General features: G+C 34.8%; 1 protein-coding gene across 1 annotated transcript; it reads left to right on the top strand.

Annotated features, from left to right (window-relative positions):
• Positions 1–2,048: 2,048 nt before the first annotated feature.
• LOC132144272 (B-cell receptor CD22-like) lies at positions 2,049–22,483 on the top strand. Its single transcript, XM_059555052.1, has 11 exons — positions 2,049–2,091; positions 9,708–10,046; positions 10,145–10,393; positions 10,827–11,081; positions 15,808–16,062; positions 16,256–16,510; positions 18,632–18,880; positions 18,988–19,242; positions 19,336–19,575; positions 21,765–22,013; positions 22,121–22,483. The coding sequence occupies exons 1-11, from the start codon at positions 2,049–2,051 to the stop codon at positions 22,396–22,398; spliced, it is 2,667 nt and encodes an 888-aa protein (XP_059411035.1). The 3' UTR covers positions 22,399–22,483.
• Positions 22,484–24,399: the final 1,916 nt, after the last annotated feature.

Here is a 24,399-nt window from a genome sequence, read left to right as displayed (position 1 = left end):
TACAGTATGTTTAGTCACTGTACACAGCAAAAAAATCTGAGTGAAATTAACACTGCTGGGAGTACATGTGAGACCACACCAAAAAGTGTGAACGTGTTAAAATAGGAGTGTTAAATTAACACTGAAGCTGAGTTAAAGTTAATGAGATAATTAAGTGATTAATTGAGTGATGATGAACCATTATTGATGAGACCTGATGTTAACATGAATAATCAAAAGGTTGAAAACCACTATTTTTATGTCACCATTATAGTGGTCAGTGTTTGCTTTATTTGGGCTCTTGACCCCTAAAATGATAAAGTAAGATTTTAATTTGCTGTTATAACTGAGTTATAAAACTGATGGACAAGCAAAGACTATTGTTATTACTGAGTTAAAGTTACATTGTTGATTGTTTCAGCCCTATGTTTCTTCAACAAAGTATTTCCAGCATTTTAGATACAATCTGAGGAATTTCTTTAAAGTTATTTGCTCAAAAATCTTTCGAAAGAGTCTTTCAGTTAGACATGCAAACATCAAGAATCAACCTGTGAATCTCAACAATGGTGAAAATCCAAAAAGCATGTTGCAGTGCATTCTGGGTGCCACCTATCAAAATTAATTCATGGCTTCCATGATCCATTGCGGCATGATTAAATTATTAGCTGAATTGTTACAGTATTTTTTTTTTATTCTTACTATTCTATTTTTGTTTTTTTATGTTACTTTTAGTAGTTTGTTTTCTAATGTTTAGAGTTGTTCTGTTTTTCTGAATATGCTGTTTGTCACCGTTGTTGAGATTCCTACACTAATATTTGATGTATGTGTGTGCCTAAAACAAGCTTTTTTCATTATCAGAACAACTTTTCAAGAAATCCTTTTAATTAGTGGGTACTGTACAATCACATTGTTATTTCAATGAGGTCAATCAAATCTGTTTAGGCTTTAATTGAGTTTGGTGATTCAGGTCAAATGCCCATGTTTTGATTTTTTTCTTGTCTATTTGTTACAATTCAGTTGTAACAGCCAAACCAAATCTGACTTTAAAATTGTAGGGGTCAAGAGCCCAACTAAACACTGACCACTTTAATGGTGACATAAAAATAGTGATTTTCGTCTTTGTTGATTCTGCATGTTAACATCAGGTCTCGTCAACAATGGTCAATCATCCCTCAATTAATCACTTAATTATCTCATTAACTTTAACTCAGCTTCAGTGTTAATTTAACACTCCTATTGTAACACTTTCACACTCTTGAGTGTGGTCTCACATGTACTCCCAGCAGAGTTCATTTCACTCTGGATTTTTTGCTGTGTAGGTGGGCTCTGATTCATTGCAGAGGTTGAGATTCTGGATAAAGTAATTTCCTATCCTACCCACCCACCTCTACTGCCCAACACTTTCTGTCACTTCTCATTTTGGCAGTAAACCGAAGTAAAAAATAAAAATAAATAACTTGTCTGTCTGTGGTCAAAATGATGATATATATAATAATCTTACTCAGAATTTTAGATGTATTTTTTTTCCAGGAAAAACCCAGTTATTTGATTTATATTTTAAACCCAAAAGTATTTTGGATTTAATTATAAATAAATGCCATTGGATCATGGTATGTTGTATATAGTTACTTGTGTGGGCAGCACCCAAGAAAGAGGAAGAAACATTTCTATTTGTATGGTGTTTATAAAACAAGCTACGCTAATAATGTGAAATCACTTTATGACTGCTGGAGGTCAGACTCAACAGAGCATGGTAAGAGTTTATAATATGAATATTATGTGAATATTATAGATTATGTGTATTAATATATGGTTAATATGTGAATATAGTCCAGTTAATACTGTTATGCAACCTACTGACTTATTCAATAGGAAATATTCACATTGAAAAATTCTTGTAGATATTTTTGAAGTAATAATTATTATTATTATTATTATTATTATTATTATTATTATTATTATTATTATTATTATTATTATATTATATAATTATAATTTATATATTTATTTTTTCATTTTTTAAGCTTGTGTGTTTAAAGTTGTGTGTGATTGAAGTGATGTCAGTCAGAATGGCTCCTCTTCTTGGTCTGGTGTTTCTGCTCATGATTCATGGTAAGTCATTGGATGAACAAATGTTACATACACTGTAAAAAAAAAATTGTGCCGTAAAATAACAGTCATTTACTGGCAGCAGGGGTGCCAGTAAATTAATGTTAATTTACAGCTCTCAACCATTAATTTACAACTCTTATTATTTATTTTTTTTACAGTGTTTTACCATTATTCTACCATGGGAATTATCTCCAGTCCCACCGCCTCAAACAGTTCAAGTTTAAAAACTAGCATGCATACAGTGTTAGTTCTGTGAACTTATTTCATTTGAGCCCACTGAGAAGGAATAGTTCTTAATATAAAACTGCTCAAACTTTATGTATAATAGTAAAGTAACTAAAAGCACCATTTTTACTCAAATCACTGCAGTTCATTGTCATCTATAGATAAAATGTATGCACTGAAATGTAACACAAAAACCACCACTATATCAGTGACTCCAAACTTACTGTTTTTATATAGCGCAACAGAAGATCAGAATTTGTGTCTCATCATTGACTGAAGCACAGGCTCTACTCTCCAGCACAATGGTGCACAACAAAACTACATTAAACTAATGCTGGGTACACACCAAAAGATAATCTGGCTGATTTTGGGCCAATTTCCCCTCTACCGACCATCCTTGCTATGTCCCGATTAACTTGATGGTTCTACAGATTATCTTATCAGATTTTCGCTTGGTGCTAGGTGTGTTAAGAGTGTACGAACTTGATCAGAAGAAAGTCGGAGCCTGATGTGTGGGGGAACCCCGAGGACAAATGTGCGCACGCTCTGAAGATTATCACGTGAAACGAAACAATATCCAATCAGAAAGCAAGATGATGGAAGATGGAAGCAGTCATGCCGCAGCACAAAGTGAAATTGATGTGGACAGCAGAGATGGAGGATCAGCTTGTTGATTATTGGTAAAAGCACAAATATTTATACAACGTGTCATTTATAAACTCATTCCTAATACTATCATTACAATTTCTTCCTGCATATCATCCGCCATGTTTATTCTGAAGCCTCGTGAGATTTTGCGAGATTTCCTGTGTTCACAGTCAAGACTCTGGTTGAAAATCTGTTCATGTGTGGTGTGCTGTCTTTGTCACATCATGTGTTTGCACACCAAACACTATAGGAGCAAAATGGTTAAATCTTGGATTTTTTTATCCTCATGTTTGTAGTCTATCACATTTTGAAAATCTTTTAGATGTAAATAATATTTTGGTGTGTACCCAGCATAACAGATCTCTCTTGTGTAAACACACATTAATACGGTGGAGTTCAGTTTTTACTCTCATTATCAGTGTATGACTTTGCATATTTTTTTTTTCTATGGATGTTCACAAATATTTTAGTCAAATTAACTTTTTTTCCTTTGGTAAATCTGCCTTTTACGTTTTACAGTATACTGCTGTTTTTTCAACAAACTGTAGAAAAACATCTACTGGCAGCACGGGTGCCAGTAAATTACAGTTTTTTTACAGTTTGTTTCCTGTAAATCAATTAAAATGTATTACCGTTCAATTATGTATCATGCTGTTTATGTATCACCTGCTATTAACAAACAGAATCACTAAAGGAAAGAGAAACACAAGAACTACAACTGACTTCAGCCACAGCTTTAGATTAAATCAACTGAAATAAAATAATTCATCAAATCTCTCAAGATCTGATTAACCAACTCCTAAAACAGCTTCACCAGATTCACATTACTAACCAGAATGACTTTATTTCTGTCAGATGTCTACAGAAGATCTTAATGAGAGTTAAATAGGTTTAGGTGTTTTTTTTTCTTCACTACCATGATGGAGATCAGTGTTTACTTTAGTTGGGCTCTTGAACGTGACTTTTCAAAAAACTAAGGTTTTTTTTTTTTACATGCTGTAATAATACACTTTGGAACTTGTTATAGCAAAAAAGAAAAGTCAACAGAAGAAAAAAAAAATCTGGTATTGTTTATAGATTGACAAGAACAAACACTATTATTTTTGATCCAATCCCATGTCCCTTCTCTTATTGAATATTGATACTACAGCAAAAGAAGGAACACTGCGGAGCCATAAGTTATGAAAGACTGTTAAGAAAATTTCACTCGTAAAAAAACCTTTAGACAGAAACATCAAGAATCAGCGTATGCATCACAACAATGGTGACAATCCACAAAACAAATAAACCGATAAGTTCTGAACATCACAAAACAAAGTTCCAAAGAAACATTGTTACAGTATGCAAAAAAAAAAAAACAAAAAAAAAAACATAGCTTTGAAAAGTCACTGTTCAAGAGCCCAACTAAATTAAACACTGATCTCCATCATGGTAGTGAAGAAAAAAAGTTTTAGGAGTTGTTTAATCAGATCTTGAGAGATTTGATGAATTATTTTATTTCAGTTGATTTCATCTAAGGCTGTGGCAGAAGTCAGTTGTAGTTCTTGTGTTTCTCTTTCCTTCAGTGATTCTGCTTGTTAATAGCAGGTGTTCACCACTAATGCTCAATCATCAATTAATCACATAATTATCTCATTAACTTCACTGATTCAGTGTTACTCTAACACTCTGTAGTGTGCACACATTATAAGTGTTCATTCAAAACTGAGGATTTTATTGTGGGGTTTAAAGGGTTAAAGATTTAAGATGAAGAAAAAACAGCATGAAACATTATTTAACAGTAATAAACTGTAATTAATTTTTATTAAATTAAAATTAACACCCCTGCTGCCAGTAAATAACTGTTTTCTACAGTTTATTGCTGTTAATTATTGGTTGCCACCAAAAAAAAAGTGTTTTTTTTTACAGTTTATTGCCGTTAAGTCAAGGAAAAAAAACAGTAATATACTGTAAAACGTAAAAGTCTGATTTACCAAATGAAAAAAAGTTAATTTGACTAAAATATTTGTGAACATCCATAGAAAAAAAGTTATGCAAAGTCAAACATTAATAAAGAGAGTAAATACTGAACTCAACTGTATTAATGTGTGTATGCACAAGAGAGATCTGTTAATCTAGTTTTGTGGTTCAACATTGTGCTGGAGAGTAGAGCCTGTGCTTCAGTCAATGATGAGACACAAACACTGATCTTTGCTGCTTTATATAAAGACAGTAAGTGTGGAGCCACTGATGCAGTGGTGATCTCTGTGTCAAGTATTTCAGCACATACATGTGTGCTATAGCTGACAATTAACTGCAGTGATTTGAGTAAAAGTCATGCATTTAGTTACTTTACTATTACACATTAAGTGTTTGCAGTTTTATATTAAGAAATATTCCTTCTCAGTGGACTCAAATGAAATAAGTTCATAGTAATAACATAGTAGGAATGCTAGTTTTAAAAACTCGAACTGAAGCAGTGGGAGGGGAGTTATTTTCCATGGTAGAATTTACAGTGCAATACTGTAAAAAAAAAATAAGAACGGTAAATTAATGGTTGAGAGCTGTAAGTTAACTACTTCACTGGCACCCCTGCTGCCAGAAAATTACTGTTATTTAACGGCACAATTTTTTACAGTGTAGCACACATGTATGAGCTGAAGTACTTAACACAGAGAACACCATTGTATCAGTGGCTCCACACTTACTGTCTTTATATAAAGCAGCAAAGATCAGCGATGATGATCAACAATGGTGACATGCTTCATGTTGCAGTGTATTCTGGGTACATCATTGTTTAGATTCATACACTAATTTTTGAGGTCTCTGTGTCTAAGCATTCATGAACAATGTAATTTAGAAAGAACAGACAATAATAAATATGATATAAATCTGAAAGATTTATTATTACTTGTGCGTTGCAACACATTTGCCATAGTCAGTGATATTGAATTAATAGCATAGATTAAACTCCAGATAAAAACAGCTGATCAGGTCATTCCATGATAACATTTTCAACATCAGCAAGTAACAAATATCACCGCATAACATTTTTTTTTCCGCTTAATGTTTTTGCCATAACAAACGCAGTTATAGCGGTTAAATGAACAGTAACACTGAAAAGACTCATACTGATGTGCTGATCACCATAATGGTGATGTCAAACTAAACTATTATTTTCAATAAACCATCAACATCTACGGAGCCCCGCACAAAATATGCAAGAAAAAATAAATAAATTGTGCGCATGATTTACCAATTTTTGTTTCCCTCTATTTACTAAAACGTGCACACGATTACTATTGCGTTCGCTCGATTTACTATTACGTTCACTCGATTTGCAAAATAGTGTGCACAATTTAGCAAATCGAGGGAATGAATTAGTAAATCGTGTGCACAATTTATAAATTGAGTGAACGCAATAGTAAATCGAGGGAACGCTATTCACCTTATTCCGCCCCGCCCACTTTTAATACTTCGCATTTCCGCATTTTGTCATCCGACTTCCGCTAAACCGATACGGCACGTCCAGTTACTAGTTTAGTAGTTGTAAGATTGTTTATAGCTAGCTATTACTGTGGCAAAATGACAAAGAACGTTATGTTATAAATTGGGAGCACGATGAAAACGTCTTACGACGATCAAATGGTCTCAAATTCTCCCATCCATCGTCGCTGTTAACATGAGTAATGTTAGATGATATGAAGAAGTGGCCAGAAAAGAAAGCAAAGCAGCAAAGAAAAATGATTTAAACAAAACCAAAAAAAAGTACCGAGGGTTACCAGTATTTACATAGTGAGACAGTGGGTCGTGTACTGTTAAACAGTTAAAATTTAACGTGCAACCAGCCATTTGAGCAGTCTAAACCTCTCAGCATGGTGCTGGATAGCTGGACTGATTAGTGTGTGTGTGTGTGTGTGTGTGTGTGTGTGTGTGTGTGTGTGTGTGTGTGTGTGTGTGTGTGTGTGATGTTAACATACACAAAGTTATGAATGTTTAAAAGTATATTAACGTGTTTGATGACCATCATCAGACTAAGTATTTTGTCTAATAACTTAAATGTACAGTGGAGTAAGGTAAGTGAACGTTTATCAATTACACATTAGAAAAGGAGGAGGCTGGAACTTGGAAGTGAAAAACGCTGTATATCCAGGTATGCATAATTGTTAGGCAGATTTTCCTTTACAAATAAAACAAGCCAAGAAAAGATTATATATCACTTATAAAAGATTAAATGCAAAATTAATAGTTAAGATTGGTGTGGTTTGGAATTGGTAAATTTTACCAAAAAATATGATCAGAAAATCAACTTGTCTCTTAATTCTGCACAGTGTATATGCTAAAGGTAAGGTAAAGGTAAGATTTGGTAGGTGTACATTAAGTCTAATCAATGAATAATGTAGGTAAACGTCAAGTGTAATAATAATAATGAATTATTCTGAAATAAGACAACTCCCACTGTGCAAAGTTACATCCAGTGGACGTCTTTTTATGTCTTTGCAGACGTTGAAAAGACGTCCACTGAGGAGCCAGAATGAAAGTTTTTATGACGTCTTTTTTCGACGTCTTCTGTACCTCCGATTTAGACGTTCACAGAACCTCCTTACAAGGTTAAAAACTAGTTCAAAAGTGATCAGCGGAAATATTTTCAACATCATTTAATTTAATTTATACTGTTTCGGGACCAAATCAACAGTCTCAGGATGCATTAGATTTAGATGTTATTTCAATGTAACTTCCAGACACTCTGTCCTAAAATCAAGAAAATAAAATAATCTTCATGAAATAATGAAATAACTGATGATTGAGCATGTGGTAAAATCAACTGCAAATCAAAGACATTAAATCTCTGAAGATCTCAGTAGAGGAGGATCAATTTACATAATTTACATCAACATCATTTGAAGTCACCATTGTGGTGGACAGTGTTTGGTTTTGCAAGTGTTATCATCTTGCTTTTAATGGTGATTAAACTATAGCACAATAAGTTATTAATGTTTTGTTGCAACTATGTATTTATTTACATGGACAGACACCTTGTAGAAAAAAAGAATGTACTTATTTTTAAGAAACACATCATTTAGTCAGACACAGACATCAGGATTGTGGATATGCATCACATCAATGGTGATTTATTGTTTCATTTGAAGTAACCATGTTAGAGATCAGTGTTTGCTTTGTCTTAGTCTTCTCTCTGGCTGTTATAACCGTGTGTTTCTAAAACACATTTGTTGTAATTCAAAAGCCCAGAAGAAATGCCATCAGGTCTTAACCTGTACCTATTTGTTGGTTGTTATACTTTATATAGGTGATGATAATTATTCATTATTATTCACAATTCATTATTATTCACAATTATTGATCCGTACAAAGTTTAATCTCTGATGAAATAGATGTGCAATTAGTACAAGTGGACCTAGTAAAAATGACACTAAGAGACAGTGGTTGTGTGACAGTTAATATATAAGTGACTTTCTAAACACTTTGTATACATACATTTTTCTTCTATGCCAGTAGTTGGTCAAACACAGACATTAATAATCAGAATGCGAACCTCTACAATGGTGACGAAAAAAAAACATGCTGCAATGCATGCTGGGTACTATTGTAGTACAAAACTCATCCATGGCTCCCAGCATGCTCTGCAGCATTTTTTTTAATGGTCACCATTGTTGAGGTTCATATGCTGATTATTGATGTCTGTGTGTGACTATTTGACACCATAGAAGTCCAAACTGTTTGGAAAGTCTTTGTATTAACTGATTATCACAGAACCACTGGCTCTTAGAATCACTTATACTATAATCAATCAAATTGCACAACATCTATTTCATCAGAGATTAGACTCCAACCAGTACAATAATTGATGATTATCATCACTAACATAAAGTATAACAACTTCTTCAGTGATTCTGTTTGTTAACAGCAGCTGTTCAACACTAATTCTCAATCAGCACTGAGTTAATCACTTAATTACTTGAATGCAAAGTTTTAAAACTTACATGGTTTAAATCAAGGCAATCTGTTAACTCAAACAGGTTGAGTTAAGTTTACTTGTCAGGTTTTACAGTGTATGATAGGCATGAGGGGATGGTGATTAAATGAAATGGGTGAACTATCCCTTTATGCCACATTTACACATAGCCGGGTATTTAGAGAAACGAATATTTCCCCCCCTCCGTTTTCAAAAATAACATCGTGCACACAACATCGTTTTCAAAAAAGTTGTCGTTTACATCAACCCGCATAAATACGCCGTCGAGCGCCATCATAACTATGCCCAACCTATGGGCGGCAATGTAGGGAGAAGGATAAAGCCATGCAAGCCAATCAGAATCCTCAAAATTGAGCAACTTCCTGTTCCTTTCAAAACAACACAGACATGTACTCCTTCGCCTCTGCTCCTCGATATAATACAGCAGTTGTGTTTCCAAATGCAAACAGACCAAAAGCGTTTGCACAAACGTAAAAATGAGTACCACCTTAACCGCATCCATGATCAAACAGTAACGTTACCCAAACAAACACTAAACATAGGGCACTCACATGACGTTAAGCATTTTCTGGCGCATAATGTGACGTTTGAGAACCTAAAACCCTGTTTCTCCCAGTTGACACGGCAACACATAACCGGCGTTTTCAGAAATCTCCACTTTGGCTGGAGTTTTTAGAAATAATCGTTTTCAGGTAAATGACAGGCCAAAACGCAGGGAAATATCTGCGTTTTCCCATCGTGTAAACGGGGCCTTATTTTGTGTTTTCAGGAGTTTATGGGCAGTGTGATTGGGGTGTGAGTTATGGCTCTTCAAACATCTGTGCAATACAGGGGTCAACAGTGACAATCTACTGTACTTATAAATACCCTATTGAATATCAGATCATGAAAGCATTCTGGACCAGAACAAATGGATGCTATGCAGATCTCTTAATGGACCCTGAATACAGTCAGAGGCTTCAGTATCTGGGAGATGAACAGCAGAACTGCACCATCAGACTGAGTCATGTGACACAGAAGGATGAACACATGTACTATTGCAGATTCATAACCGATAAACCTGATGGAAAATGGACCAGTGCTCCAGGAGTGTCTCTTACTGTCACAGGTGACTTTGTTGAGGTTTCACTCTTCTTCTGTGCATTATGTTGAATAATAATCAGTATATGACAGCAGCACTAGAAATAATGTGTGTGTTGTGTTCAGATCTTCAGGTGGAGTCTCCTGAGACAGTAACAGAGGGAGATTCAGTCCGTCCGACGTGTAAAAGCAGCTGCGCTCTGACTGACAGAGCAACATTCATCTGGTACAGAAACTCACAGCCATTAACTGAAAGAAGAGACAGAAACAATCAACTCCTGCTGCAGTCAGTCAGAAGAGAGGATGCAGGCAGATACAGCTGTGCTCTACAGGAACACACTTACATCTCTCCTGCTGTTCAGCTCAATGTCATGTGTGAGTATGAATTCATTAGTTTTATGTATTAACTTATGTTTATGTTTGAAACATGTCATGTTTGTTCTCTTTAGATTCACCAAAGAGTGTCTCAGTCTCCATCAGTCCATCTGGTGTAATGGTGGAGGGAGATTCGGTGACTCTGATCTGCAGCAGTGATTCAAATCCACCTGCAGAAATCAGTTGGTTTAAAGGAAGAACGTTTGTAGGATCTGGAAGAATCTACAGTATCTCGAAGATCAGCTCTGACCACAGAGAAGAATACAAGTGCAAATGCAAAAATAAACATGGAGAGAAATACTCTGATGCTGTAACTTTAAACATAATGTGTGAGTTAATATGGTTCAGTAACAATGACTTTATATCCTATAAACATAGTTTATTATGTCATATTTATTGTGATACATAATGATGTCAAAGTTTTCTGTGTTAGATCCTCCACAGAGCGTCTCAGTGTCCATCAGTCCATCTGGTGAAATAGTGGAGGGAGATTCAGTGACTCTGAGCTGCAGCAGTGACTCAAACCCACCTGCAGAAATCAGCTGGTTTAAAGGAAGAATGTTTGTAGGATCTGGAAGAATCTACAGCATCTCAAAGATCAGCTCTGATGACAGTGGAGAATACAAGTGCAAGTCCAGAAATAAACATGGAGAGAAATACTCTGATACTGTGATGCTGAATGTGATGTGTAAGTAAATGTTGGTTTAAGATCTGACATAGATCCGCCTGATCCAGTGTGTTTTATCAATGTTCATTGATGAGACATTTCATTATTGCTATTTTAGATGCTCCAAGAAATGTAGTGGTGTCCATCAGTCCATCTGATGTAATAGTGGAGGGAGATTCAGTGACTCTGAGATGCAGCAGTGATTCAAACCCACCTGCAGAAATCAGCTGGTTTAAAGGAAGAACGTTTGTAGGCTCTGGAAGAATCTACAGCATCTCAAAGATCAGCTCTGATGAGAGTGGAGAATACAAGTGCAAGTCAAGAAATAATCATGGAGTTAAAAACTCTGATGCTGCGACTTTAAACATCATGTGTGAGTTAAGGATTTTTAACATAACGTTTTAAGTTTTTTAATTTTAGCTCAGATTTAAGTTTGCATGATATAGATTTTCTCTCCCTCTCTCTCTCTCTCTTTCTCTTACGGTGATACTCACAGTGTGAGTAATATGTGAGCTCATTGTGAATTCAAATTGAGCAGGCTGAGAGGAGGCAGTTCAAATATCAGTCACCAAGGGTTCTTTCTATCCACCTTTTTCCTGACGTAAAAATGAGCACCATTTGTATATTCTATTTGTCTAGCTTCCGGTCTCATTTGCATCCAGTTATTTTTAGCTGTACAAAACAGTTTGTTTTGCTGCTTGATATTGACAATTGATGTGTCCTATCATATTATTTTAATCTGTTATCTTAATTAAGTACACACTGGTTTGTACTGTTTTACCATTTACTGCACATTGTTATTCTCCTCGTTATTTACCTATAGCAGCTAATCAGAGGTGGGTAATCCAGGGGCCAAAGAGTAAAAGTCCTGCCAAATTTATGTTCCACCCATGAACTCAGCAGCTGGTTTCATCAGAGGCGGAAACAAGTCTTTCCTTTCAAGTCACAAACTAGTCTTGAGTCAAATCCCAAGTCCTCAAAGAGTTAAAGTCAATGAGATAATTAAGTAACTAATTAAATCATGATTGTGCATTAATGATTAACACCTGCTGTAGTGAAGAACTACAAAGGATCAGATGTTGATGTTTTATTGGTTAAAATGATGCCACCATCATGGAGATCAGTGTTTGGTTTAGTTGTGTTCTTGACCCTTGACTTGTTGTGTCAGATCTAGTGGTGGAAATCATGATTTTTTCTAGAGATTCGTTCATTTTCAGTTTGTTTGCCAAAATGATTTGTTCAGAATCATTCAGTGATTTGTTCAGTGATAATTTCCTTGTATTACACAAAATATGCCAGCAGGTGACAAAAAAAGAGTGTATTATGTGTTATGTCTTTAGTCAACGAACGTTACAAAAGCTGATCTGGCTTTATTAAAATGTGTGTATAATCGCATTCAATATATAAAGTCTAATTAAGTTTTTCAGATGAACAAAGCACAAGGTTTTCTTGCCTAATTAGCATTTTAATTGTTTGATCAGACAGTTTGTATATTATATATTCACATTCATAAATCGGGGATTAAACGTGGAGTTGCTATACATCAAAACGTATGTTCACAGTACTGTACCTATAACTGCGCTTTGCATTTTCTGAGTTTGACATGCTAAATGGCAGACTAACTCAGTTTACTCAGTTTACTTCATCTTGCCATCACTACCTATAGGCTTGCTTCCACCTTGAGGAAAAAGGTGGATTTCCAACCAGCTAGATTTTTTTTTATTCTAAAAATGTTCTTAGAATAAATACCATAGATTGTTCTAAAAATGTTTTTAGCGGGTAGTTTTATTTTTGTTTCCAGAACGTTCTTCTCAAAAGATAGGATAACATTTGTTAAAAAACATTCTAAAAATGTTTATTAATAACATTATTAGAACATTATCCCCTAACATTCTAATTAAGGATCAAGCAGAGGTTTAGATGTTGATGTTTATGCCTGTTTAAAAGTAATAGTTTGGTTTGATGTCACCATAATGGTGGTAAGTGTTGGCTTTAGTTGTGCAATTTGACACTTGACTTGTCAGTGCTGTCTTTTGACAGCTGTATTCTTTATTATGGCAAAACAGCAAGAGACCCTGTGGTTCGAGAACGCTGATTACTGGATGTTTGCTGATGATTAATACATCATCATATATGTAGTCTGTCAAATGTAAATAAATAAATAAACAGTAACACGGAAAACTCTAATACTGCCCAAGTACTGATCACCATAACAGTGAAGTCAAACTAAACTATTATTTTCAACAAACCATCAACACCTCTGTTTATCTCAATAAGAACTTTTTTTACATTTATGACAGAAATAAAGTCAATCTTGTTTATAATAAGTGAAGTTGGTAATAATGTTTTTGGGGTTATTTACGCTAGAGTTTAACACCAATCAAAGGTTGGGTTTTCACGTTGAACCAACATCTGACATCTAAGCAATGTCAGTCCACATCTAGTGTGATGGGAAGCTTTATTAGAATGTTAGAGAATAATGTTCTAACAAAGTTATCAATAGATATTTTAGAATGTTTTTAAAGAATGTTATCCTACCTTTTAGCAGAACATTCTGGGAACTAAAATAAAACTTGCTCCTGAAAACATTCCTAGAGCATTAAAAAATTCTAGGTGGGTTCGCCGATAAGCTACACAATATCGCATTCATAATGCAGATTAATTACATGTGGTTATGAATGCAATATTGCGGAGCTAGTCAGCAAACTACGGCTCTGTATATTAAGTGCGGCTCCATTTGAAAGCAGCTGATGGACATTTACCACTAATCACATAACCATTTTTACTGACGAGACATGCATGGCATTTGCATGCGATTAATCGTGAAGCCCTACTATAAATCTGCAGGATCATGTGAATTACAACACATCTGCAACAATCACTAAAATTAAATTAACAGCATATATTAGGCTCCAGATAAGACCAGTTGATCAGATCATTACACAATAATTTTTTTTTACATTAGCAAGTAACCAATGTCACCTGATGATATTTTTCAGTAACAAATGTAGTTACAACAATTTAAATAAAAAAGTAGCATTGCAAAGTGTCATACTGCCTAAGTACGTATCCCCATAATGGTGACCTCAAACTACACACTATTATTTTCTATAAACCATCAACACCTCTGTTAATCTCAATACGAACTTCATTTTTACATTTATGACAGAAATATATCTTCTTTATAATAAGTGAAGTTGGTAATACTGTTTTTGGCGTTATTTACGCTAGAGTTTGACAATAAACAGAGGTTGTTTTTTTTTACTTCTTGAATTGTAATGTCAGTCTGCATCTAGCATGATGGGAAGCTTTATTGGAATGTTAGAGGATAATGTTCTAACAATGTTATAAATAGACATTTTTGGAATGTTTTTAGAGAATGATTTCCTACTTTGTAGGAGAACATTTAGGTAACTAAAATAAGACTAGCTGCTGAAAACATTCATAGAACATTAAAAAATTTTAGATGCAGAGGTCTTTTTGCTCTCTGAGAGAAGTCAGGCCATTGTCATAACATCTCTATTTAATGGTGTTGGACAGTTTGTTTGTATCAGTGCACCAAGATCCAATCAAAATATTTTAAACTTTTGTCCACAGTTGTGGTTAGTCAGGGGCCCCGCCATAAATTTTGCCATGGAATGTGCTGTTCACTGTACAATTAACTCAAATAGAGTCACTGTGTAAGTGAATTGGTCATGACCAGGTGACACTCTAAATATCCATGTAACAGTAATATCCATGTCTTCAGCTCAGAAATTATATTGATACTTGGATGCCTTCAGTGAGGATCTACTGATTAGAAATAATATTAAAAATATTTGTTTCTGTAGATCCTCCAGTGAAACCAATGATCTCCATCAGCCCATCTGTTAATATGATGGAAGGAAATCCAGTTAAACTGAGCTGCAGCAGTGATTCTTATTTTTAGACCCACCTAGGAATGTCTCAGTGTCCATCAGTCCATCTGGTGAAATAGTGGAGGGAGATTCAGTGACTCTGATCTGCAGCAGTGATTCAAACCCACCTGCAGAAATCAACTGGGTTAAAGGAAGAATGTTTGTAGGATCTGGAAGAATCTACAGCATCTCAAAGATCAGCTCTGATCACAGTGGAGAATACAAGTGCAAGTCCAGAAATAAACATGGAGAGAAAGACTCTGATGCTGTGACTTTAAACATCAAGTGTGAGTTAATAATGATTAAGGAACTGTGATATCAAATCGTCTAAACATCTGTGAACCACTTTTTTTTTTTGCTGTTAATGATTGTTTATGTCAGATTTTAAATGTCATGTGTGAGTTGATCATCTGCACATTGTTAAAAAATTTGAAATGCATACCGTATTTTCCGGACTATAAGTTTTTTTTCATAGTTTGGCTGGTCCTGCAACTTATAGTCAGGTGCGACTTATTTATCAAAATTAATTTGACATGAACCGAGAGAAATGAACTAGAGAAATGAACCAATAGAAAACATTACCGTCTCCAGCCGCGAGAGGGCGCTCTATGCTGCTCAATGCTCCTGTAGCCTACACTGAAAACATAGAGCGCCCTCTCGCGGCTGTAGACGGTAATGTTTTCTCTTGGTTCTAAATAAATGCGAATTATAGTCCAGTGCAACTTATATATGTTTTTTTCCTCATCATGACGTATTTTTGGACTGATGCGACTTATACTCAGGTGCGACTTATAGTCCTGAAAATATGGTAATTATTGATTATTTCTAGTAAATTTTCTTCATTTTTTTAGACCCACCTAGGAACGTCTCAGTGTCCATCAATCCATCTGGTGTAATAGTGGAGGGAGATTCAGTGACTCTGAGCTGCAGCAGTGATTCAAACCCACCTGCAGAAATCAACTGGGTTAAAGGAGGAACGTTTGTAGGATCTGGAAGAATCTACAGCATCTCAAAGATCAGCTCTGATCACAGTGGAGAATACAAGTGCAAGTCCAGAAACACACTTGGAGAAAAATACTCTGATGCTGTGACTTTAAACATCAAGTGTGAGTTAATAATGATTAAGCAACTGTGATATTAAATTGTCTAAATATCTGTGAATTCATTTATATTTTTTTATGATTGTCTTTGTCAGATTTTAAATGTCATGTGTGAGTTAATGATCATCTGCACATTTTTTAAATTTTTGAAATAGACAATTTTTGTTTATTTCTAGAGCATCCTTTTTCTTATTTTTAGACCCACCTAGGAATGTCTCAGTGTCCATCAATCCATCTGGTGAAATAGTGGAGGGAGATTCAGTGACTCTGATCTGCAGCAGTGATTCAAACCCACCTGCAGAAAACAACTGGGTTAAAGGAAGAATGTTTGTAGGATCTGGAAGAATCTACAGCATCTCAAACATCAGCTCTGATCACAGTGGAGAATACAAGTGCAAGTCCAGAAATAAACATGGAGAGAAATACTCTGATGCTGTGACTTTGAATGTCATGTGTGAGTTAATGATGCTTCAGTGACTGGTATCAAACAGATAAGTGCACTGTAAAACCAGACAAGTAAACTTAACTCAAACCGTTTGAGTAAACAGATTGCCTTGATTTAAACTATGTAAGTTTTAAAACTTTGCAATTAAGTAATTAAGTGATTAACTAAGTGTAACTGATTGTGAATTAGTGATGAACAGCTGCTGTTAACAAACAGAATCACTGAAGAAAAGAGAAACACAAGAACTACTACAACTGACTTCAGACACAGTCTTAGATGAAATCAACTGAAATAAAATACATGAAATCTCTCAAGGTCTGATTAAATAACCCCACAAAAAGCGTCTCCAGCTCCACTTATTAATAACCAGACTGACTTTATTTCTGTCAGACATCTACAGAAGATCTTATTGACAATGAACCAAGGTTTAGATGTTGATTTATTGTTTCATTTGAAGTAACCATGTTAGAGATCAGTGTTTGCTTTAGTTGGGCTCTTGACCCATGACTTCTGTCTTAGTTTATTTTTTCTCTGGTTGTTGTATACATATGTTTTTGAAACATGTTTGTCATAACTCAAAATCCCAGCGGGAATATTAACAGATATTGGCTGTCATACAGCACATTGATGATGACAATCATCAGTTATGGAGCTGTTCAGAGTTCAAAATCTGACTAAATAGGTGTTGTATGATTAGTTCAGTTGTTTATAATGGAAACCATTCAAAGAGCCAAAAGTTCTGTCATAATCAGTTAATATAAAAAAGATTTACCAAACACTTTACACACATACATTTTTATTCAATGGCAGCAATTAGTCACACACAGACATCAATAATCAGAATATGAACCTCAACAATGGTGACAAAAAAAATGCTGCAATGCATGCTGGGTATTAGTATAGTACAAAACTCATCCATTTTTTTCTTCTTTTTTATGGTAACCATTGTTGAGGTTCATATGCTGATTATTGATGTCTGTGTGTGACTGTTTAACAAATTAGAAGATTATACTCAATGGAAAGTCTTTGTATTAACATATCATCACAGATCTGCTGGTTCTTAGAATCCCTTTTACTATTTAATACAACTAATTACACAACACCCATTTCATCAGAGTTTATACTCCAAACAGTTCAGTAATTGGTGATCACCACCATTGGGTTAGTAAAAAATGCTAGCCGGAAGGCACTATAAATTGCCTTGGGTAAAAGCAGCTTCTAGTATGTATATATATATATAATACACCTGATGGTATTTTTTCTGGACTTTTAAGTTACAAAAAAACATGTTTTAGAACCATGTGGTTACAATAGCCAGAGAAAAAAAATAAGACAGAAGTCAAGGGTCAAGAGCCCAACTAAAGCAAACACTGATCTCTAACATGATTACTTCAAATGAAACAATAAATCAACATCTAAACCTTAGTTCATTCTCAATAAGATCTTCTGTAGACGTCTGACAGAAATAAAGTCAGTCTGGTTATTAATAAGTGGAGCTGGTGATGCTGTTTGTGGGGTTGTTTAATCAGATCTTGAGAGATTTCATGTATTTTATTTCAGTTGATTTCATCTAAGGCTGTGTCTGAAGTCAGCTGTAGTTCTTGTGTTTCTCTTTTCTTCAGTGATTCTGTTTGTTAACAGCAGCTGTTAATCACTAATTCACAATTATCACTCAATCACTTAATTACTTAATTGCAATGTATAGCTTCTTTTTCTGAACTCAAGTGGATTATGGTTTAAGGCAACCGGTTTCCTCAAATGGTTTGAGTTAACATAACTTGTCAGGTTTTAGTGAGGCTGTGTCTGAAGTCAGTTGTAGTTCCTTTCTCACTTTTCTTCAGTAATTCTGTTTTGTTAACAGCAGGTGTTCATCACTAATGCTCAAATATCACTCAATTAATCACTTCATTATTTAATTGCAATGTAAATCTTCTTTCAGTGAACTCAACTGAATTAAGTTCAGATTACTTAGGCAATCGGTTTCCTCAAACAGTTTGAGTTAACATAACTTGTCAGGTTTTTAAGGATATCAGTTTACTCAAACGGTTTGAGTTAAGTTACTTGTCGGGTTTTACAGTGTGGGTTAACAATTGTAAAACATGAATGTGACTCTTCATATGTCTGATTTAGATGCACCGAGGAATGTCTCAGTGTTCATAAATGGATCAGGTGAAATAGTGGAAGGAGATTCAGTGACTCTGATCTGTAGCAGTGATTCAAACCCTCCTGCTCAGAACTTCAGCTGGTTTAAGGAGAATCAAAGCTCCTCTGTTGGATCTGGACAGAGTTTCAGTGCACTACAGAGTGGACGCTTCTACTGTGAGGCTCACAATCAACATGGATTTCAGCGATCAAAAGCTGTTACTGTCAATGTCATGTGTGAGTCTATTACAACCATATGATGCTAATTCTCCATTTTAATCATTTAAATTCCTATTACTAATTAAAAAATATGTAAAATGTATTAATCTTAGTATTGTTTTTAGACCCACCAAAGAGTGTCTCAGTGTCCATCAGTCCATCTGGTGTAATAGTGGAGGGAGATTCAGTGACTCTGAACTGCAGCAGTGATTCAAACCCTCCTGCAGAAATCAGCTGGTTTAAAGGAGGAACGTTTGTAGTATCTGGAAGAATCTACAGCATCTCAAAGATCAGCTCTGATCACAGTGAAGAATACAAGTGCAAGTCCAGAAACAAACATGGAGAGCAATACTCCCATGCTGTGACTTTAAACATCATGTGTAAGTTGATAATGGTTCAATAACTGGTATCAAACAGATTAGTTGGTTAACAATTGTAAAACATGATCGTGACACTTCATTTGTCTGGTTAAGATGCACCTAGAAACGTCTCAGTGTTCATAAATGAATCTGGTGAAATAGTGGAAGGAGAGTCTGTGACTCTGTTTTGCAGCAGTGATTCAAACCCACCTGCAGAAATCAGCTGGTTTCAGGAGAATCAAAGCTCCTCTGTTGGATCTGGACAGAGTTTCAGTGCACTACAGACTGGACGCTTCTACTGTGAAGCTCACAATCAACACGGATCTCAGAGATCAGATGCTGTTACTGTCACAGGTTAAGCTTTTATTAACACACTTTATTTTTTTTACATCAGTTTTGACAAATAATTTGATTAAATTATCTTCCTCTTTCAGTTCACTGTAGTGCTGCTAGGACAGTGTTTGAAATCACAGTGGTATCTGGAGGATTACTCATCATCATAAGCATCATTGTACTATTTAAAATGTAAATAAAATAAGCTAATATTATTTTGTATTATATTATATAATAATAGTATATAAATATAATTATTAACTAATTATTAATTATATTAAATTGTTTATTTTTCTTTCTGTTTTGTTCTGTCTTTGTTTGTTTGATAGTCAGAGAAAAATGATGAATGGAAGATCTGCAATACATGAGTATGAGGTGAGGAGATAAAAGAACCACAGAATAAAATATGTTAAATACTAAAATCTTTTTCCTACACTGTAAACCCTTGCTATAGAAAATGGCCATAATCGGACAGTAACATACAATGTTCAGAAAAAAAGAAGAATATTAATAAAATATTGTAAAAAATAATGCAATCTGGGTAATATTTGTCATTTTCGAGAAAGAGGCCTACTTGTATATACCGTGAATTAACAGACCTTAAAGACACTCAGAGGCTGTGCTTAAAAATCACGCACTATACCCTCATTCATAATTCCCTACATTAGTTTACTTGACTGAGTGAATGAAAGGAACTGAATGAATTCAGAAAACTGATGAACACCTGATTATAACAAGCAAAATTACTGAGGGACAGATAAACAGGAACATAAAGAGAAACAAGCTGAAACACAAAAACAGCAACTGACGTCCAGCTTCAGCTATAAGACCCTTACGCACTAAGTGTGAAACCAGCTTAGTTTTACTGAACAATTTCATTTTTTTAAATAATAAAGTCTGTAGTTACCATTACTGAGGTCAGTGTTTGCTTTAAATAAAAGTTTTTAAATAAAAAGTTTTATTTGCAGAAAATAAAAGTCCTGCCATATTTTGCCCCACTCAGCAGCTGATTTCATCAGAGGAACCAAGTCATTCCTTCCAAGTCACAAACGAGTCTCAAGTTAAATTCCAAGTCCTAAAAGAAATAAAGTCAGTGAGATAATTAAGTGACTAATTAAATGATGATTGTGCTTTAGTGATTAACACCTGTTAGTGATGGAAAGGAGAAGCCATACACAACACCCATTTCATCAGAGTTTATACTCCAAACAGTTCAGTAATTGGTGATCACCACCATTGGGTTAGTAAAAAATGCTAGCCGGAAGGCACTATAAATTGCCTTGGGTAAAAGCAGCTTCTAGTATGTATATATATATATAATACACCTGATGGTATTTTTTTCTGGACTTTTAAGTTACAAAAAAACATGTTTTAGAACCATGTGGTTACAATAGCCAGAGAAAAAAAATAAGACAGAAGTCAAGGGTCAAGAGCCCAACTAAAGCAAACACTGATCTCTAACATGATTACTTCAAATGAAACAATAAATCAACATCTAAACCTTAGTTCATTCTCAATAAGATCTTCTGTAGACGTCTGACAGAAATAAAGTCAGTCTGGTTATTAATAAGTGGAGCTGGTGATGCTGTTTGTGGGGTTGTTTAATCAGATCTTGAGAGATTTCATGTATTTTATTTCAGTTGATTTCATCTAAGGCTGTGTCTGAAGTCAGCTGTAGTTCTTGTGTTTCTCTTTTCTTCAGTGATTCTGTATGTTAACAGCAGCTGTTAATCACTAATTCACAATTATCACTCAATCACTTAATTACTTAATTGCAATGTATAGCTTCTTTTTCTGAACTCAAGTGAATTATGGTTTAAGGCAACCGGTTTCCTCAAATAGTTTGAGTTAACATAACTTGTCAGGTTTTAGTGAGGCTGTGTCTGAAGTCAGTTGTAGTTCCTTTCTCACTTTTCTTCAGTAATTCTGTTTTGTTAACAGCAGGTGTTCATCACTAATGCTCAAATATCACTTAATTAATCACTTCATTATTTAATTGCAATGTAAATCTTCTTTCAGTGAACTCAACTGAATTAAGTTCAGATTACTTAGGCAATCGGTTTCCTCAAACAGTTTGAGTTAACATAACTTGTCAGGTTTTTAAGGATATCAGTTTACTCAAACGGTTTGAGTTAAGTTACTTGTCGGGTTTTACAGTGTGGGTTAACAATTGTAAAACATGAATGTGACTCTTCATATGTCTGATTTAGATGCACCGAGGAATGTCTCAGTGTTCATAAATGGATCAGGTGAAATAGTGGAAGGAGATTCAGTGACTCTGATCTGTAGCAGTGATTCAAACCCTCCTGCTCAGAACTTCAGCTGGTTTAAGGAGAATCAAAGCTCCTCTGTTGGATCTGGACAGAGTTTCAGTGCACTACAGAGTGGACGCTTCTACTGTGAGGCTCACAATCAACATGGATTTCAGCGATCAAAAGCTGTTACTGTCAATGTCATGTGTGAGTCTATTACAACCATATGATGCTAATTCTCCATTTTAATCATTTAAATTCCTATTACTAATTAAAAAATATGTAAAATGTATTAATCTTAGTATTGTTTTTAGACCCACCAAAGAGTGTCTCAGTGTCCATCAGTCCATCTGGTGTAATAGTGGAGGGAGATTCAGTGACTCTGAACTGCAGCAGTGATTCAAACCCTCCTGCAGAAATCAGCTGGTTTAAAGGAGGAACGTTTGTAGTATCTGGAAGAATCTACAGCATCTCAAAGATCAGCTCTAATCACAGTGAAGAATACAAGTGCAAGTCCAGAAACAAACATGGAGAGCAATACTCCCATGCTGTGACTTTAAACATCATGTGTAAGTTGATAATGGTTCAATAACTGGTATCAAACAGATTAGTTGGTTAACAATTGTAAAACATGATCGTGACACTTCATTTGTCTGGTTAAGATGCACCTAGAAACGTCTCAGTGTTCATAAATGAATCTGGTGAAATAGTGGAAGGAGAGTCGGTGACTCTGTTTTGCAGCAGTGATTCAAACCCACCTGCAGAAATCAGCTGGTTTCAGGAGAATCAAAGCTCCTCTGTTGGATCTGGACAGAGTTTCAGTGCACTACAGACTGGACGCTTCTACTGTGAAGCTCACAATCAACACGGATCTCAGAGATCAGATGCTGTTACTGTCACAGGTTAAGCTTTTATTAACACACTTTATTTTTTTTACATCAGTTTTGACAAATAATTTGATTAAATTATCTTCCTCTTTCAGTTCACTGTAGTGCTGCTAGGACAGTGTTTGAAATCACAGTGGTATCTGGAGGATTACTCATCATCATAAGCATCATTGTACTATTTAAAATGTAAATAAAATAAGCTAATATTATTTTGTATTATATTATATAATAATAGTATATAAATATAATTATTAACTAATTATTAATTATATTAAATTGTTTATTTTTCTTTCTGTTTTGTTCTGTCTTTGTTTGTTTGATAGTCAGAGAAAAATGATGAATGGAAGATCTGCAATACATGAGTATGAGGTGAGGAGATAAAAGAACCACAGAATAAAATATGTTAAATAATAAAATCTTTTTCCTACACTGTAAACCCTTGCTATATAAAATGGCCATAATCGGACAGTAACATACAATGTTCAGAAAAAAAGAAGAATATTAATAAAATATTGTAAAAAATAATGCAATCTGGGTAATATTTGTCATTTTCGAGAAAGAGGCCTACTTGTATATACCGTGAATTAACAGACCTTAAAGACACTCAGAGGCTGTGCTTAAAAATCACGCACTATACCCTCATTCATAATTCCCTACATTAGTTTACTTGACTGAGTGAATGAAAGGAAGTGAATGAATTCAGAAAACTGATGAACACCTGATTATAACAAGCAAAATTACTGAGGGACAGATAAACAGGAACATAAAGAGAAACAAGCTGAAACACAAAAACAGCAACTGACGTCCAGCTTCAGCTATAAGACCCTTACGCACTAAGTGTGAAACCAGCTTAGTTTTACTGAACAATTTCATTTTTTTAAATAATAAAGTCTGTAGTTACCATTACTGAGGTCAGTGTTTGCTTTAAATAAAAGTTTTTAAATAAAAAGTTTTATTTGCAGAAAATAAAAGTCCTGCCATATTTTGCCCCACTCAGCAGCTGATTTCATCAGAGGAACCAAGTCATTCCTTCCAAGTCACAAACGAGTCTCAAGTTAAATTCCAAGTCCTAAAATAAATAAAGTCAGTGAGATAATTAAGTGACTAATTAAATGATGATTGTGCTTTAGTGATTAACACCTGCTAGTGATGGCAAGGAGAAGCCTCATGAAGCTTTAAGCTTTTCAGCCAAGTCGTTCACAAAAGGTTTAATTTCTGGAAACTTAATTTGCTCACAATAGCACCTGGTGGCCAACAAGTGTAAAACAAGCAGATATATTACAGACAGAGGTCTAAAGTCCAGGAGTCAGAAAGTAAAAGTCCTGCCATGTGTTTATTCCACCCATAAACTCAGCAGCTGATTTCACCAGAGTCCTCAAAGTGTTAAAGTTAATGAGATAATTAAGTTATTAAGATTAATTAGAGATGAACACCTGTTGTTAACAATCAACATCACTGAAGAAAAGAGAAACAAAGAACTACAACTGATGTTAAGAACAGCCTTGGATGAAATCAACTGGAAGAAAAAAACTGTGCCACCATAATTGTGGTGAGTATTTAGTTCAGCGGAGCTCTTGAGCCTTTAAGCAGTCTATAAATTTGCATCTAAGCAATTGCATTATTGTTTTAAAGCAACCATTTGTGCAATGCTGATACAAATCCTGATTTAACAGGTGACTTATGCTTTTGATGACTGTGTGATTTCA

The sequence above is a fragment of the Carassius carassius genome, chromosome 7, assembly GCF_963082965.1.
Source record: "Carassius carassius chromosome 7, fCarCar2.1, whole genome shotgun sequence".
NCBI classification, from domain to species: domain Eukaryota; kingdom Metazoa; phylum Chordata; class Actinopteri; order Cypriniformes; family Cyprinidae; genus Carassius; species Carassius carassius.
This window is presented reverse-complemented; position numbering and strand designations above follow the sequence as displayed.